Source organism: Dryobates pubescens, chromosome 2 (assembly GCF_014839835.1).
Source record: "Dryobates pubescens isolate bDryPub1 chromosome 2, bDryPub1.pri, whole genome shotgun sequence".
NCBI lineage: Eukaryota > Metazoa > Chordata > Aves > Piciformes > Picidae > Dryobates > Dryobates pubescens.
Genome location: NC_071613.1, coordinates 14,637,254 through 14,651,693, shown reverse-complemented (window position 1 = coordinate 14,651,693; position 14,440 = coordinate 14,637,254). Strand labels below are relative to the sequence as shown.

Here is a 14,440-nt window from a genome sequence, read left to right as displayed (position 1 = left end):
AAGGTCTTTCTTAGATCAGGAATTTCTTATTTGGACACTTCCATTCATAAATGAAGGTCCCATTTTTTGATTACATTTACTTCAGTTGCAGGTTAAGTGAAAACAAATGGGCAGCCTTATTCTAGCATGTGTCTGCTGAAGATTAACTATCTCATGGGGAACACCTTGGCAGCTAATGCTGTTTTGGAGTGGTGATCTTAGAAAGCTAGAAGCTAGTGCAGTAACAGTCTCCTGTTCATCACTTCTCTACCTGTTGCTTCTGGTACTGGTCACATAATGCTCTGCTTAGCTGACCCATCTTCAGTCTCACAGTTTGGTCAGCAAAGGATCTCAGGCAGCTCAGCCGTGAGATTGGCACCAGCCCTGACTTAACGCTTCACTGTCTCTTGCAGAGCTGTGTTGTTTGCATTGTTGACTTACTCACCCTTGACTGAATTGATTGAACTTGATTCATATGAACAAGGTGATGAGAAAAAGGAAAATGACTATGTTTGGTCTTACAAACCAAGTACCTAAGATTTCAGAGTAGCAGCTCAGTGTGAAGTGACATTACCTCTTCCATTTTACAGGCCTGATGGCCCTGCTTCTCCATCTCCAGCAGCATGTCCTTTCCCCATGTTCTTGAACAGCATGTAGTTACCAATCCCTGCACACGGTTCTCACCATCCCTTCACCTCCATTTGGCAAGGCCACGAGTTCTTCACATGTTCAGGGCTGCATTTTGGGTGCTAACAGGATAGACATGTATTTTTGCAGGCATGGTACACAATATCTGATTATTGATACGAAATTCCAAAAAAGAAGAGCTGTAATCCTGTGCTACCCTTCATGTACAGCTTAGTTGCAAGAGCTGAATTCATTGTGAATCAAAACATTGTGGAAGCACGTTCCTATACCACTCACTGTTCAATCTCCAAGCCAACAAAGGTCATATGTCATAGAAGAAATGTTCAAGGAGGGCAATAGTATAGCCCAGGTTTGTCACCTTATTTTTAACATACAATCCCTTATTGTTAGCTATTGCAGGTTTGAACAGCTTGGGAGATAGCAGGGTGCAGGCCCTCTAAACCACCAATGAATCAAAACTAGTTGTATTTCATATCTTCAACATTTGTTGTTTTGGTTTTTTTTAATCATAGAAACTTTTTTAATCTGAAGGGTTTTTAACACATGGCATAATTAGATGGCAGCAAACAATATGATGGAAAAAAAATGTAGAGGGAGTTTTGCTATTGCTATGCTTGTATACTCTACAACAGTCCACCTCACACTTAAGTGCTCCTTTCCCCTGGAAAGAGACAATGGTTAGGTTTTTGGCTCTGTGATATTCCCTGGAATGTGTCATCTTAGAGGGAAGGATCTCTGGCACTCTGAAGTTTGTGGGGTTAGCACCGAGCTGCAGGGCAGCCACAAGAAAAGGAATTTCCAGACCTTTGTAGTCAGAAACATCCTGGGAACAGCAGTTCCAAAGCAGATGAAGGAGGGAGTGGAGAAAGTGAAAGGGAGAAGAAGATATATAATGCAAGAAGGAGTTAGTGCTGCACTATCGATCTCCCTACTTGTGAGCCAAGCTTAGCACAAGCTACTGTTTTCATGAATTTTTTTGGCACTGAAGAATTTTGAATTGGTAGATAAAAAAAGGAAAGGAGTTCATTGCAGTCTCCTTATCAATTGTACAGTGCACTTGTAACTGCATTCAACAAGCAGCTGCATGGAAGTTTGTAGCTTGGACATATAAAGCTTGTTCAGAATTTGCTGTGTTAAATGGAAGTGCTTGGCATCTGGAGCTGTTTTATAGATGGGGTAACTAAAGGAAAAGCCTAAAACATGAATATGCTTTCAAGATTTATTGGGTAATAAACACATAATGCTATACTTAGTGGCATGGAATCTGTGCTTGGTTCACTCATTCAGCTGTGAAAGATCTGAGATTAAATTCCACTCTCTGCCTAAGGGTTAATTAAGAATGAGTAGACTGCATAGGTTGTGTGGTTTGAAAGAACTTGGAATTTATGTGGACTGGTCTTTATATATTGCAGGTTCTTCAGCGAAAGCACTTGTGAGCTTGAAAGGTAAGAAATTAATGGATTAGTTACTTGTACCCAGTCTGACTTTCAGGTGTGCTTAGTTTCTGTCTTTAAAAGTCCAAGAAAATAACACTGAAGACAGTTCTTGGTTGAAATATGATTGCTTTTCTTGTGGATATTTGTTACTTCTAGAGACAACTAATCCTTGGTGGTTGAAACTGCGTGTGTTGTGGTGTATTTAGACACTACTTTTCAGGGTGGAATTCCTGAAAGGTTTTTTTGTCTTAAGCACTGCTTAGGTGTCAGTTTTGATGAGAAGATTGAGGCAATCTTTCCTCTCTTGAGGATGAGATAGGAGAAGGATTCTTAGCAAGACTTGTACCTGGGACAAAATTTGTTAAGAAGGAATTTCCCAATCTCATCGTATTTGGTGTCTGCAGGTTGTGGGCTACATCACAGGTTTATTTCTTACATATTTTTTCTTTGAAATTGTCTTCATTGATTTTTCTTGGAACATTTCAATGCCTGTGATCCACCCAAGAATACAAGTGTCTTTATTACACAGCTTCTGTTACATACAAGTGGTTTGTTGAGTCATAGAATGACATGAGTTAGAAGGGACCTTAAAGGCTGTCTAGTCCAACCCCCCTGCCATGGCAGGGAAACCTCCCAGTAGACCATGTTGCTCAAAGCTTCATCCAGCCTGGTCTTAAACACTTCCAGGGATGAGGTGTCCACAACTTTTCTGGGCAACCTGTTCCTGTGTTTTACCACCCTCATAGTAAAGAACTTTTTCCTAATGTCCCATCATAACCTACCCTGCTCTAACAACATTGCCCCTCCATCCTCCACAGTTTTTCTGTAGACCTCCTTCAGGTACTGGAAGGCTGCTATAAGGTCTCCCCAGAGCCTTGTCTTTTCCAGGCTGAACAGACCTACTGCACTTAGCCTGTCCAGCCCTCTGCTCCAGCCCTCTCACTCTGAATATTAGTTATGACATAGGTCTTGTAAAGCTTTACCTTCTCCAGCTTTCAATTAAAGCTGCAGAACAACTGTCTAGAGGTGTGTCAACCTGACAGTGGAAGCAACCAATTCCAGCAAAGGAGGTTTCACTCCATGTTGTCAGGAGTCACAAATGTTTTGGCCGTGTTTCTTCTGGTGCTGGAAATCTTTCAATCTTACTTTAACTACTGGGCAGAACACTGGAATAAAAATATCAACATGTAGAATCTCTTTGTAGTTAAATCCAAGGGATGTGTTGCAGGTAACAAATACATGAGTAGTTGATGTTATAGAAGCTTTTTGGATGGTATTTATGGTAAAACATACATATGTTTTGATGATTTCTTCACAACAGAGGGAAGTTTGTCCAGTTCATGGAATGAAAAGTATAATTCTCTGCAGAAAACACCTGTTTGGAAAAGCAAGAATGCCAGTTCTGCAGTGGAAATGGTAAGAAGCAATTAAAAGACAACTTTGGGGGGTTGGTGAGATACCACACAGTGAATCACATTTGAGATCACAAATTTTGGCTGAGATCTATGATTTTACAATTTTCAGATGCTAAAATATGTTCTTCCCAAGGAGTCAACACAGTTTGAATAGGTGAATGCCTTTTTATAAATTGGTACAATTAAGTTCCAGGACTTGTTCAAAACAGTTCATAATCATTCCCTCTCTTTTGTAAAGCCAGTTGTGTGTGGAATGTTTGTACTGGATCTATTGTATTGAACTTAGGGATCACCATTTCTGATTGCCCATTTGCTTTATCTGTCTTGAAATCTCACTTCTAGTGATGTCAAAGAATTGATGTGTAAGGCAAAGGGAGGGGAACATGCTCTTATTGTATCCTCTGAGGGGTAGATTTTGATAAAAAGAAAGGAATGTCAGTGAAATACCATGTAGTATTCTGAGAGGCCTCACAGGAGAGCTCATGCTAAAGAAAAACCTAGGGGTGGAGGAATGAAAGGTAACGAGCCTGCAGCCACCAAGGGCATGTCTGATGTTTGGGTTGGTGTTTCCTTTCCTTATTGTATCACATTCAAGCTTTTCTTTGCTATTCTCAACCTCCTCCAGACTAGTTACCAAACTAGTGATTTTTGGTTTGGTTTTGCCACCAGCAAACAGTGCCTTGTTTGTTTACATCTGTAGTACTCTGTGGTCTTTTTCCTGCACTCTGGAGGGTACACAAAGTGCTGTCACAATTGCGAGGCAGATCATTCTTCCATACTCTTCTGGTGCTGCTGTCTTCTACAGTAATTGCAACCAAATTGCCATCTATGTCCTGTTGGGTTTTTTTACTCAAATCATTTTTCCATAAACTTTTTGTCTGTTGGAAGGGAAGCATTGTGTTTGAGCAATACCACACTTGCCTACTCTGCACATAGGCAAAATATCTTAGCAGCAGCCAGTAGTGTGACTGACATCTGTCATATGTACCTTGTTCTGTGACCTTCTCCCTGTAGAGAGAAACTTATATTTCATAGAAACACAGAATCACAGAATGTTAGGGGTTGGAAGGGACATCTAGAGATTGAGTCCATCCTCCCCTGCCAATGCAGGGTCACCTGGGGCATGTCACACAGGAATGCATCCAGGCGGCATTCGGAAGCCTCCAGAGGAGACTCCCCAGTCTCTCTGGGCAGCTTGCTGCCGCACTCCAGCACCCTCACAGTGAAGAAGTTTCTCCTCATGTTGTGGTGGAACTTCCTGTGTTCCAGGTTAGACCTGTTGTTCCTTGTCCTAGTACTGAGCACCACTGAAAAGGGACTGGCACCTTCCCCTTGACACCCACCCTCAGATATTTATAGACATTGATAAGATCCCCTCTCAGCCTTCTCTTCTCCAGACTGAACAACCCCAGGTCTCTCAGCTTTCCTTCATAGGAGAGATGTTCAAGTCCCTTAATCATCCTCCTAGATCTCTGTTGGACTCTCTCCAGTAGATTCCTGTCTCTCTTGAATTGAGGAGCCCAAAAGTGGACACAATATTGCAGGTGTGGTCTCAGCAGGGCAGAATAGAGGGGAAGGAGAATCTCCCTAGACTTGCTGCACACACGTCTTTCTTCATGTACCCCAGGATGCCATTTGCCTTCTTGGCCAGAAGGACACATTCCTGTCCCATGGATCACCTACTGTCCATTGTGACTCCAAAGTCTTTCCTCATTTCATAGAATGGTTTGAATTGGAAGGGACCTTTTAAAGGCCATCTAGTCCACTCCCCTGCACTAAGCAGGGACATCTTCAACTAAATCAGGGATTTATTTTGGTAGGATTCACACAGTTGTAGAGAACGTAAAGTCTACAAAGTTCTGTTCCAGACAGTTGATCAAAACTTTGTGATGGCCCTTAGTTCCTGCAGGAATTCATGCCACAGCTTTCAACTCTTCCCAGGGTTGCTCATATTCTCCCAGAAACAGGCCTGACTGGTAACTGAGAAAGTCACTGGTGCTGAAGAACTGAAGTCACTCTCTGTAATAGTTGTACAAAACTTTGCCAGTCTTTAGGTTTGCTGGCTGTAGGTTTTCAGCTTTGAAGGCAGATCAGTATCCTGTAGAAAGCTGGGAGAAAGATCAGACGATAGTCTGATATAGTAGTGGAGGCTCATTCAGCACCATTTGGGTACCTTGCCTATAAATACTCTGTTCAGTGGGTCTCTCTTGTCTGGCTTGTAACATCTACAAGGAATGGACATTTTCTTCTGTGTGCTGAATGAGCTTAGGTATCTATCCCAGTTGTTTTATAACTACACAAGTATATCTATGTAATTTAGGGTTAAAAAAAGGGCACATTTCCCTGGGAAAGCTCTAGCTGTTCTCAAGGCTTGTGACAGATTAATTTAATTTTTCTTTTGCTACAACTAATTAATTTAATAGAGACTATTTCTCTTCAAACAGATCTTTTAATCAGTTGCAAACTTATTTAGTATCTTAAGTGCAAATGCTTCTTAGTGAAGTTTGATTTCACTCTATCTTATGACTGCTAATAAGAGCTTTTCTTTGTCATCAGTATCCTTCACATTGTGGGTATAATGGATTTCATTCCCTTATCAATCTGTATCACCTTCACCATCTGTACTGAAACTGGAGTCTGCATTTGTTCTGCCTTTACTCCTTCACCTTTGTAAGCAGTTTGAAGTACAAGGAATGCTACAGGGTGCAGTCTTGGAATTCTGCAGAGCAGATGCATTTCAGCTGTGGCTGGCTTCTGTGCTGGGCCACAAAGTCTTCCTGGAAGGAAAAGCTGCTTGCTCTCAGCACTAATAGCAGTCATAGGTTACTCTTTTATCCTCAAGTTTTTTGTCATAGGGTAAAATATTGAGGAATGACTAAACAGAAGTATTTTTATCACAAGGAGTATTTGCACAATGGTTTCTTGTTTTCAGTCAGCCCTGTCATTCTCTCTAAGCTGTAACATTTTGGCACACAAGTAAATTTTAATCAGCATAAATTGTGAATTCTTTACTGCTCTGGTATTCAAAGTTAGGTTTCTTCAGGCTTAGCATTTTGCAGTGGAGGCACTTTCAGCAAGTTAAAGAAAACAATATAAACTCACAACACTTTATTACACTCATAAGAAATCCTTAAAGGAAATAAAAGAGGTATCTAGCTAATGTTTTTACTGAGAACATACCAAAACAAACACTCTCTGAATTAACTTTCCTTTTGACACAAAATTCGGAGCAATCTGTTTAACAGATGTGCTTATAACCAAAGCAAGGACTATTTTAAGCTTAGATACACAAGTGTTTAGACACCTAACTCCTCTGGAAACAAGTAGGAGCTAGGTTCTAAATACTTCTGTGGAACTGGGCCAGCAGTATAGTAATGGGTTATAGTTAGCATTGGAAAGCCTGGAATCTTAAATTCCTTCTTCTCTCAGCTCTTAGATCTCCAACTGCTAGGAGGCACTGTTTATCTTGTACCGTGTGCCTTAGAACTAGCAGGTGGCAAAAAGAGCAAAGGCATTTCTCTCACTGTGGATTCTGTGCCTGAACAGAAAAATCAGATGTGTGTTGTTGTGTTCTGTTTTGTTTTATGTAACTCAATCTTCATTTTGATACATGCAGCCCTTCAGAAATTCCAAACGGAGTCGGCTCTTCTGTGAAGATGAGGACAGACAAATAAACACAAGGTCACCCAAAAGAAACCAGAAGGTTATGATGGTTCCACAGGTACCTACATGTATGGAGATATTTTTACCCCAAAGGAGAACAAGCCTATCTGTAGTAGTTGACAATTAGAATACATTTGCTTTTCAGATTGCATTATCAATTTATGAATGTTTTTGTGGGGAAAGCTGTTGCTGGGAGTAAGCCCCAATTCAAGACAGATTTCTGTTTCTCTTCACAACTGGGTTCCTCAGTTTGTTTTATGGGAGTACTGGGGTTTTTTGATCCTGGACATAAACATACAGACCTAGAAAAGATTCCAGACTAATTGCCCATCTTTCTCCTAATTAGTTTGTAGTCTGCATAAATTTATTCAGCTTCAATTGGAAACTGGGTTTCTTGCACTGACTACATCATTTAGAAGGCTGATAGAGAATTTCATGTAGTCCAACAGTTAGGAAGTTGCTCTGGGTTTGTAGCCTAAATGTATTCATGGCCATCTATACCTTCTTGATCCTGTAATGAGAATGTCTTTCAATGCAAACAGCTTGGTTTTTCGCTCCTCCACTAGACTGTTCACTTCTTGATACAGTGTGAAAGAGCAGCTGCAATTTCTCTCAGCCTCTATTTGCTATGGTAGGGCAGCATCTCTTAGTCTTAAAGAATTGGCTCTGTAACCCCTTTGTCATCCAAATGGCATCTCTGTACCATCACCTTATGAGCCTGATTTTGCCACATTGAAAAAAGTACTGTTTAAAAACTGGTCTTACTTGCCTTCTGGCTTGTACTGTGCAGAGTTGAATGGGGAAGACCTAGCATTTGCCACTTTGATGGGGCCATTTTGTCAAAGCCCATGACATTTCTCTCTAGTCATTACCATGGTTCCTTAAGAGTAGAAAGGTCTGGGCAATGTTCTAAGCCTGGTATTGCCTATTTCAGGAGGCCCAATGATTGCTAGATAGGTGTTTGTGAGCGACTGCAGCTGCTATAGGTCACAGATCTTGCTGTTCTGCTAGGCTTTGTTGCCTGGAGTTCCAGGGGGAGAAAGGGGACCTGTGTCTAGAAGGCAGTGGTTAAATGCAGTCAGAGTCAGTGACCTTATACTTTATGCTGCTACTACTGAAAGAGCATTAGGGGAAGAATAACAACTGGTTACAGCATGGGGACCCAGTGAAATTAATTTTTTTTCAAAAACCCTATTATTTTTGCAAGTAGGTATTTTTTCTTTGTCAGTGAAGGCAGACATCCCTGGAACAAAACTAGGGAATTCTTTTTCTAAGGTATTGTTTCAATTCAGGTCTGCAATATATCCATGCAATCTAAGACAGTGTCTTATCTGCTATTTATAAAACAGCTTTCAAATGAACTTAAACATTGATTGCTTGTGTCCATGCTAGTTTCTCTTGCAGTGTTCTGCTCAAAGCTGTGGCTGTATTACATTTTTGTGTTAACTTCATCCTCCGTTTAATAGGAGCTAGTAAGAGTAGAAGCATCAGTGGAAATGAGGCAGCTGGTGTTGCTGGCAGCTGAGCTGCTATGCTCACTTGAGACAATGTTCAGTTTGAAGGCCATGTGTACTTTAGTGCCATGCTATTGTTACCAGTCATGCAGTTTCAGTGCTGGAAAATGTTTCTATTAGAAGAGTTTTGGATAAAGATGATTTGTTGTATTGATCCTGCTGAAGTCTGCCATCTGTTATGTTTGATTGCATTGCTGATGGAACACAGAAAGGATTATCCTAACTCTGCCACCAAAAAAAGTTGTCGTGAAACAGCACGTGCAGTTAAAAACCTTCAAATTATTAGTGTGCAAACTTTCATCAAGAAACTCTACTTCAATTATTTGAATATTGAAGAATGTCAGGTTGTGTTTAACTGTTTCCTTTATTTTCCTGCACAGAAATACAATTCAACAATGTCAACCCCAGACAAGAAAGTGTCACAGAAGATTGGTTTGCGGCTTCGAAATCTGCTCAAACTTCCCAAAGCTCACAAGTGGTGCATATATGAATGGTTCTATTCAAATATAGATAAGTATGTTTCTTTCACATAATTTCCTCTCTTTCAGTATAGAAACAAGTCTCTTACCTGCAATTTTCCATGTATTGCTCATCTACTTTAATATTTGAAGAGGAATCTTTTATTGAAAATTATTTCATTGTTTTGTGAGTTTGGTTTGGTGGTTTCATTTTTCTCTCCTTTTTTATAATGAGTGACCTACTTGGGTAGTTTCTTGGGTAGTCTACTATAGAAAGCCTTCCTTCTTGGAAATTTTATCACCTCTGCCTCTACCAGATCCAGGATTTTATTCATGATGTTTTATAGCAACTTGAGCATCAGAACCCTCAGGATTTTTTGAACCATTTTGGACATGGAGGATGTAAATGCTAATTTCCCCCCACACACACACACCATCCTCTTTTTACTATGATCACTAACAGAGGTCCAGGTTGTGACTATTAAGCTGTTGTCACAGATATCTATGACTGTCCTTCTTTGATCCCTTAAACTACCTACTAGACTGTTTCTGCAGTTTGTCAGAATACAGAATTAACCAGGTTGGAAAAGACCTTCGAGATCATCAAGTCCAACCTATCACCCAGCACCATCTGATCAACTAAACCATGGCACTGAGTGCCTCATCCAGTCTTATTTTAAACACTTCCAGTGATGGTGACTCCACCACCTCCCTGGGCAGCCCATTCCAATGGCCAGTCTCTCTTTTTGTGCCTCAGTCTTTGGCACCATTCTCCTAACATGACTAGCAAGGTGGTGTGAGTTGTTGAAAAGACCCATTTTCATTAAGTCCCTAGTCGTGGAAAAACTAAAAATTCTGAAGTGTAAAAAATCATTATTGATGGAAAAAGTCTAGCAACAGGACTTGGGGGTTTTAAGCTGAGGAAGAGTAGGTTTAGACTGCATCTTAGGAAGAAATTCTTCAGTACAAGAGTGGTGAGACTCTGGAATAGGTTGCCCAGAGAGGCTGTGGGTGCCCTGTCTCTGGAGGTGTCTGTGGCCATATTGGATGAGGCCTTGAGCAACCAAGCCTAGTTGAGAGGCATCCCCATGGCAGTGGGGTTGGAGTAATTATCCCTGAGGTCCCTTCCAACCTAAACCACTCTAAGATTATGAATCTTAACATCTACACTGATTGACTAATAATGAAACACTGGTATCTAATCTTCTAAAGAATGGCTTCAGAGTTAGCAGGCATTGTCTTACAGAATTTATGTGTAACAAAATAATTACTGCTTTTCCATCCTATTGTACTGAAGAACATTGTGGCTGCTTTCCTTAACTCAGAAGGCAGTCATAGCAACAGAAAAACATTTAGGATATTTTCATCACAAATAGAAAAATTACATGCCCAATTTAGTTAGTTTTAAAGCCATCATCTGTAGGATTTGATTCCTTGGAAAGAAGTGGCCTTTACATGTTGGTTCATTTTGGGTTTGGTTTTTGTCTTTTTCCCCTTATGTGGGAGAGGGGGAAAAAAAAAAAAGGCAAACAAAAAACCTCAAACCAAACAAAACCCACAAACAGCAACAACAAAAAAATCCACACCAAAAAAAAGAGTTAAAAACCCAAGAAAAAACCAAACAAAATAAACCCCAAGAACCCAAACCCTACTTATTGCTAGCAGTAATTTTAGTGTGTGACGTTCATGATTATGGCTTTTACAACCTCCAAGAACCTTTCTCAATTTAAATTCTAGTCTGTGGATAGACTTGGAGTTTAGCAGTTAATTCTGAAAAGCTCTTTGGTGGTTATCAATGTATGCTAGTAAGATATAGTCATGTTCTATGATGCTCTGTTGAGATGACATAACACAGTTTGCTAAGCAACTGCGTATCTTTGGTGGAAAAATGTTGATGGATGCTCTTCTGAGTGATATGATCTAGACTAAATGAGAAGCTTAAAGTTTAAAGCATGGGCATAACCGTCCACTGACAAAATATGGCTCACTGTACAAGTCTCAAAATAGTTTAATTGAGTTGTCTCAACTGAAATTGAAATCATCAATTGAAGTGCCATGTCTGCTGTAAATCTTGGAAATCCTTTCATCTCTACAGCTCTCATCTGTGGTTATTAGTTGACCGAAGCTGTTTCAGTTGGTGTCTCCCTGTGCTGCTGCAGAGGATCTTGTGGAGTTTTGTTTTGTTGGGTTTTTGTGGTGTGTTGTTTTTTTTTATAAAATCCCATTGACTTCTGACTTGCAGAAGACTTCTCAAGGGCTACTTCACCTTGATTGTAGGCCCTCAGAACCAGATGCAGCTGTAGCTTGCTTACACCGTTTCCCAGAGTCTTGTGGGTGCTGGGGGTTTACAGTTTGCCTGCTTAGGGGCAGGTGACAGTAAACCAAATGAAATACAGATTATTGTCCTCAACAACAGAAAAGTAATTAAAATGGGGTGTCCTTATAGAGGCCTTCCAGTACCTGAAGGGGGCCTACAAGAAAGCTGAGGAGGGACTTCTTACAAGGGCTTTAGTGATAGGATGAGGGGGGAATGGATTGAAGCTGAAAGAGGGGAGATTTAGACTGGATACTAGGAAGAAATTCTTCCTAGTGAGGGTGGTGACCCTGGAACAGGTTGCTCAGGGAAGTTGTGGATGTCCCTCCCTGGAGGTGTTCAAGGTCAGGTTGGACAGGGCCTCAAGAAGCCTGCTCTAGTGGAGGGTGTCCCTGTCCATGGCAGGGGGGTTGGAAGTAGATGATCTTGAAGGTCCCTTCCAGCCCAAACCATTCTGTGATTCCATGCAAACAGTATTCTTTACGCAGATATCTTACATTAGTGATAGTAAATGTGGATTAAACCCCTGTTACACACTTCCTTGTCTGCTTCCTGAGCCTCATTGATCATTCTCTGTGGTTTCTTTCTCACTTCATGAAACAGCTGCAGACCCTTTTACTGAAAAATACTCTTTATTCTTGCCCAAGTCTCCTTATTTCCATGTACCTTTCATTTCCTCTACCACCTTACACACTCACTTGAAAGCAGTGTTGCTTCCAAGATCCTCTTTTTCCTGAACCTGGGGTTATTCCCCTCTAAATGCCAGCACCCTGCAGAGAAAAGTGGCTTTATCTAAGATGCAGTTATTCCTTTGTTCTCGCCAGGTGAGATCTATTTCAGCTGCACAGTCTTTAATGATTAACCTGCTACTAGATGGGCATATCCGTTGCTGCTCTCTTGTCCCTTCAGCCCAAGAAGGATGTGGTGCTACAAAGTAAAAGGCAGTCATAAAACAGAGACATACAGACAGGTCATAGCATCAAAGAGAAAATCATGAGTTATGTAGGTAGGTTCTCTGAACAGTCACTTCTCTAATACTGATGCTCTGCTTCATCATGGAGTCATAGTGTGATCCAATAAGACTCACCTGTGTAGCTGTAGAGAGTGGCAGGCTGGCTCCATTTCCCGTATTCTGGAACCTTCTGTTGAGAACCTAGGGTGCCATTGAATGAATCCATGGAAAAGGTGCTGTCATTCTATTTCTCAGTATCACAGTGTGCCTTCTTTTGTTCTCAATACCTTCACCATATCTTGATGGTTCCCTTCAGAGTGCTGCAGTATCTTCATGACACTGCACTGACTTTGCTGGAATTTTCGTTCGGTGCCTTTCTATTCGTTACAAACATCACTGATAGTAAGACTCAAATAGAACAACAGTCCTGGAACCTTCCTGTGTTTGTTTTCAGTTAAATTTATTTCAGGTTAAATTTGTCTTTTGAATGGGAGTGTCTTGGTTATGTGGCTGATTTATGCTTCTTGCTTTCAGCGTTTTTCTTATGATGGATGTGTTTTGGAATCCCGTGACAGAAGTTTACTAAGTGTACTTAACAAAGGACCAATTTATGTTTCAACAGACCACTATTTGAAGGAGATAATGACTTCTGTGTATGCCTCAAAGAATCTTTTCCAAATCTGAAAACCAGAAAATTGACAAGAGTAGAGTGGGGGAAAATCAGACGATTAATGGGAAAACCACGGAGGTAATTATTTTTCCCCTTCTTTCCTGCCTCTTTTCCTACTCCTCCTTTCCTGCCTTTACTTTTTTTTTTCTTCTCTCCTCCCCTTCTTTCTCTTCATTTTCTTTTTCTTTTTATTTTCATTACCACTTCATTCTTTTCACATTCCTTATGTGTGTCCAGTCCATGTAGTCCTCATGAGCCTCTACTTGAAATGTTCTCTTCCCTCTCTGGATAACTGAGTGTCCAAGGTAGTATATACTGACATTATACATGTACACATACACATATTCTTGCAGAAGTTGCAGTGCTTTCTGGCATGGAAGACAGGCCAGTTTTTAACTAAATTGTTGTGGGGCTTTAGTAATTTTTTTTTTTGTGTCTGTTTTGGGTTTGTTTTTCTTTTGTTTGCTTGTTTGTGTCTTTTTTTTCCTGCATTGTTTTTCATTTGGGTGGGTTTTTTTGGTTGGTTGGTTGCCTTTTGGTTTTCTTTCTGGCCATGACTAGCTGTTCATGGAGAAAATGAAGTGCATATTTTCAGCTAACTTATTCTATTATTCTTAAAACCATTTTACAGATCCTTGTTTTCCTGGCTTGGCTTTTCACAGAATCTATACAATTTAGCCTAGAGAAGAGAAGGCTCAGGGAGGATCTCATCTCTGTGTATAAGTATCTGAAAGGAAGGCACAGAGGAGATGAGGTCAAGCTTTATTCAGTATTGCCAGGTGACAGGACAAAGGGTAGTGGGTGCAAGCTAAAACACAGGAGTTTCATCCTTAACATGAGGAAACAATTCTTTTTGCTGTGGGGGTGATTGAGCACTGGTACAGGTTACCCAGGGAGCTGACAGAATCTTTGTTCCTAGAGATACTTAAAGGCCATCTGAACATGGTCCTGAGCAGCCTCTTGTAAGTGACTCTGGTGGAAGGGTTGGATCACATGACCTTCAGAGATCCCTTCCAATCTCAACCATCTTGTCATTGTGTAAGATCAGGAGATAAATGTCTAAGTAGTGTTGCAGAGATGAAAGACTGCTTTAGTAATGAAAATGCAAGCACTCAAGCACTGAATCCATTTCATAAATCACTGTGCTGATTCAGATAATGCTTTCTGATGAAGGCTATTTCCTCATCTGTTACCTATAAACAACTTCACATACCTGAAAACTGCCAGTCAAGGGAAGGCAGTAGAGCCAAAACCCAGTTCCTTTTGGGAAAGTATTCCTATCATTTGAAATTAACCAAGGTAGCTTTCTGTTGCTCTACCATCGTGTTTCCCGTTTGGAGGTGAAGTCATCACTTACTCATTTGGCTTTTGCCAAAAGTAGGTACCACTAT

General features: G+C 40.7%; 1 protein-coding gene across 2 annotated transcripts in view; it reads left to right on the top strand.

Annotated features, from left to right (window-relative positions):
* LIN9 (lin-9 DREAM MuvB core complex component) overlaps positions 1–14,440 on the top strand; it is a 44,556-nt gene that overhangs the window by 8,606 nt on the left and 21,510 nt on the right. The window contains exons 2-6 of one of the 2 annotated variants that reach the window (XM_054168106.1): positions 2,040–2,072; positions 3,385–3,479; positions 7,095–7,199; positions 9,036–9,169; positions 13,002–13,127. In XM_054168106.1, the coding sequence (XP_054024081.1) occupies positions 2,040–2,072; positions 3,385–3,479; positions 7,095–7,199; positions 9,036–9,169; positions 13,002–13,127 (493 nt within the window). The remainder of the gene's footprint in view (positions 1–2,039; positions 2,073–3,384; positions 3,480–7,094; positions 7,200–9,035; positions 9,170–13,001; positions 13,128–14,440) is intronic. The other variant, XM_054168112.1, reaches the window with a different exon arrangement.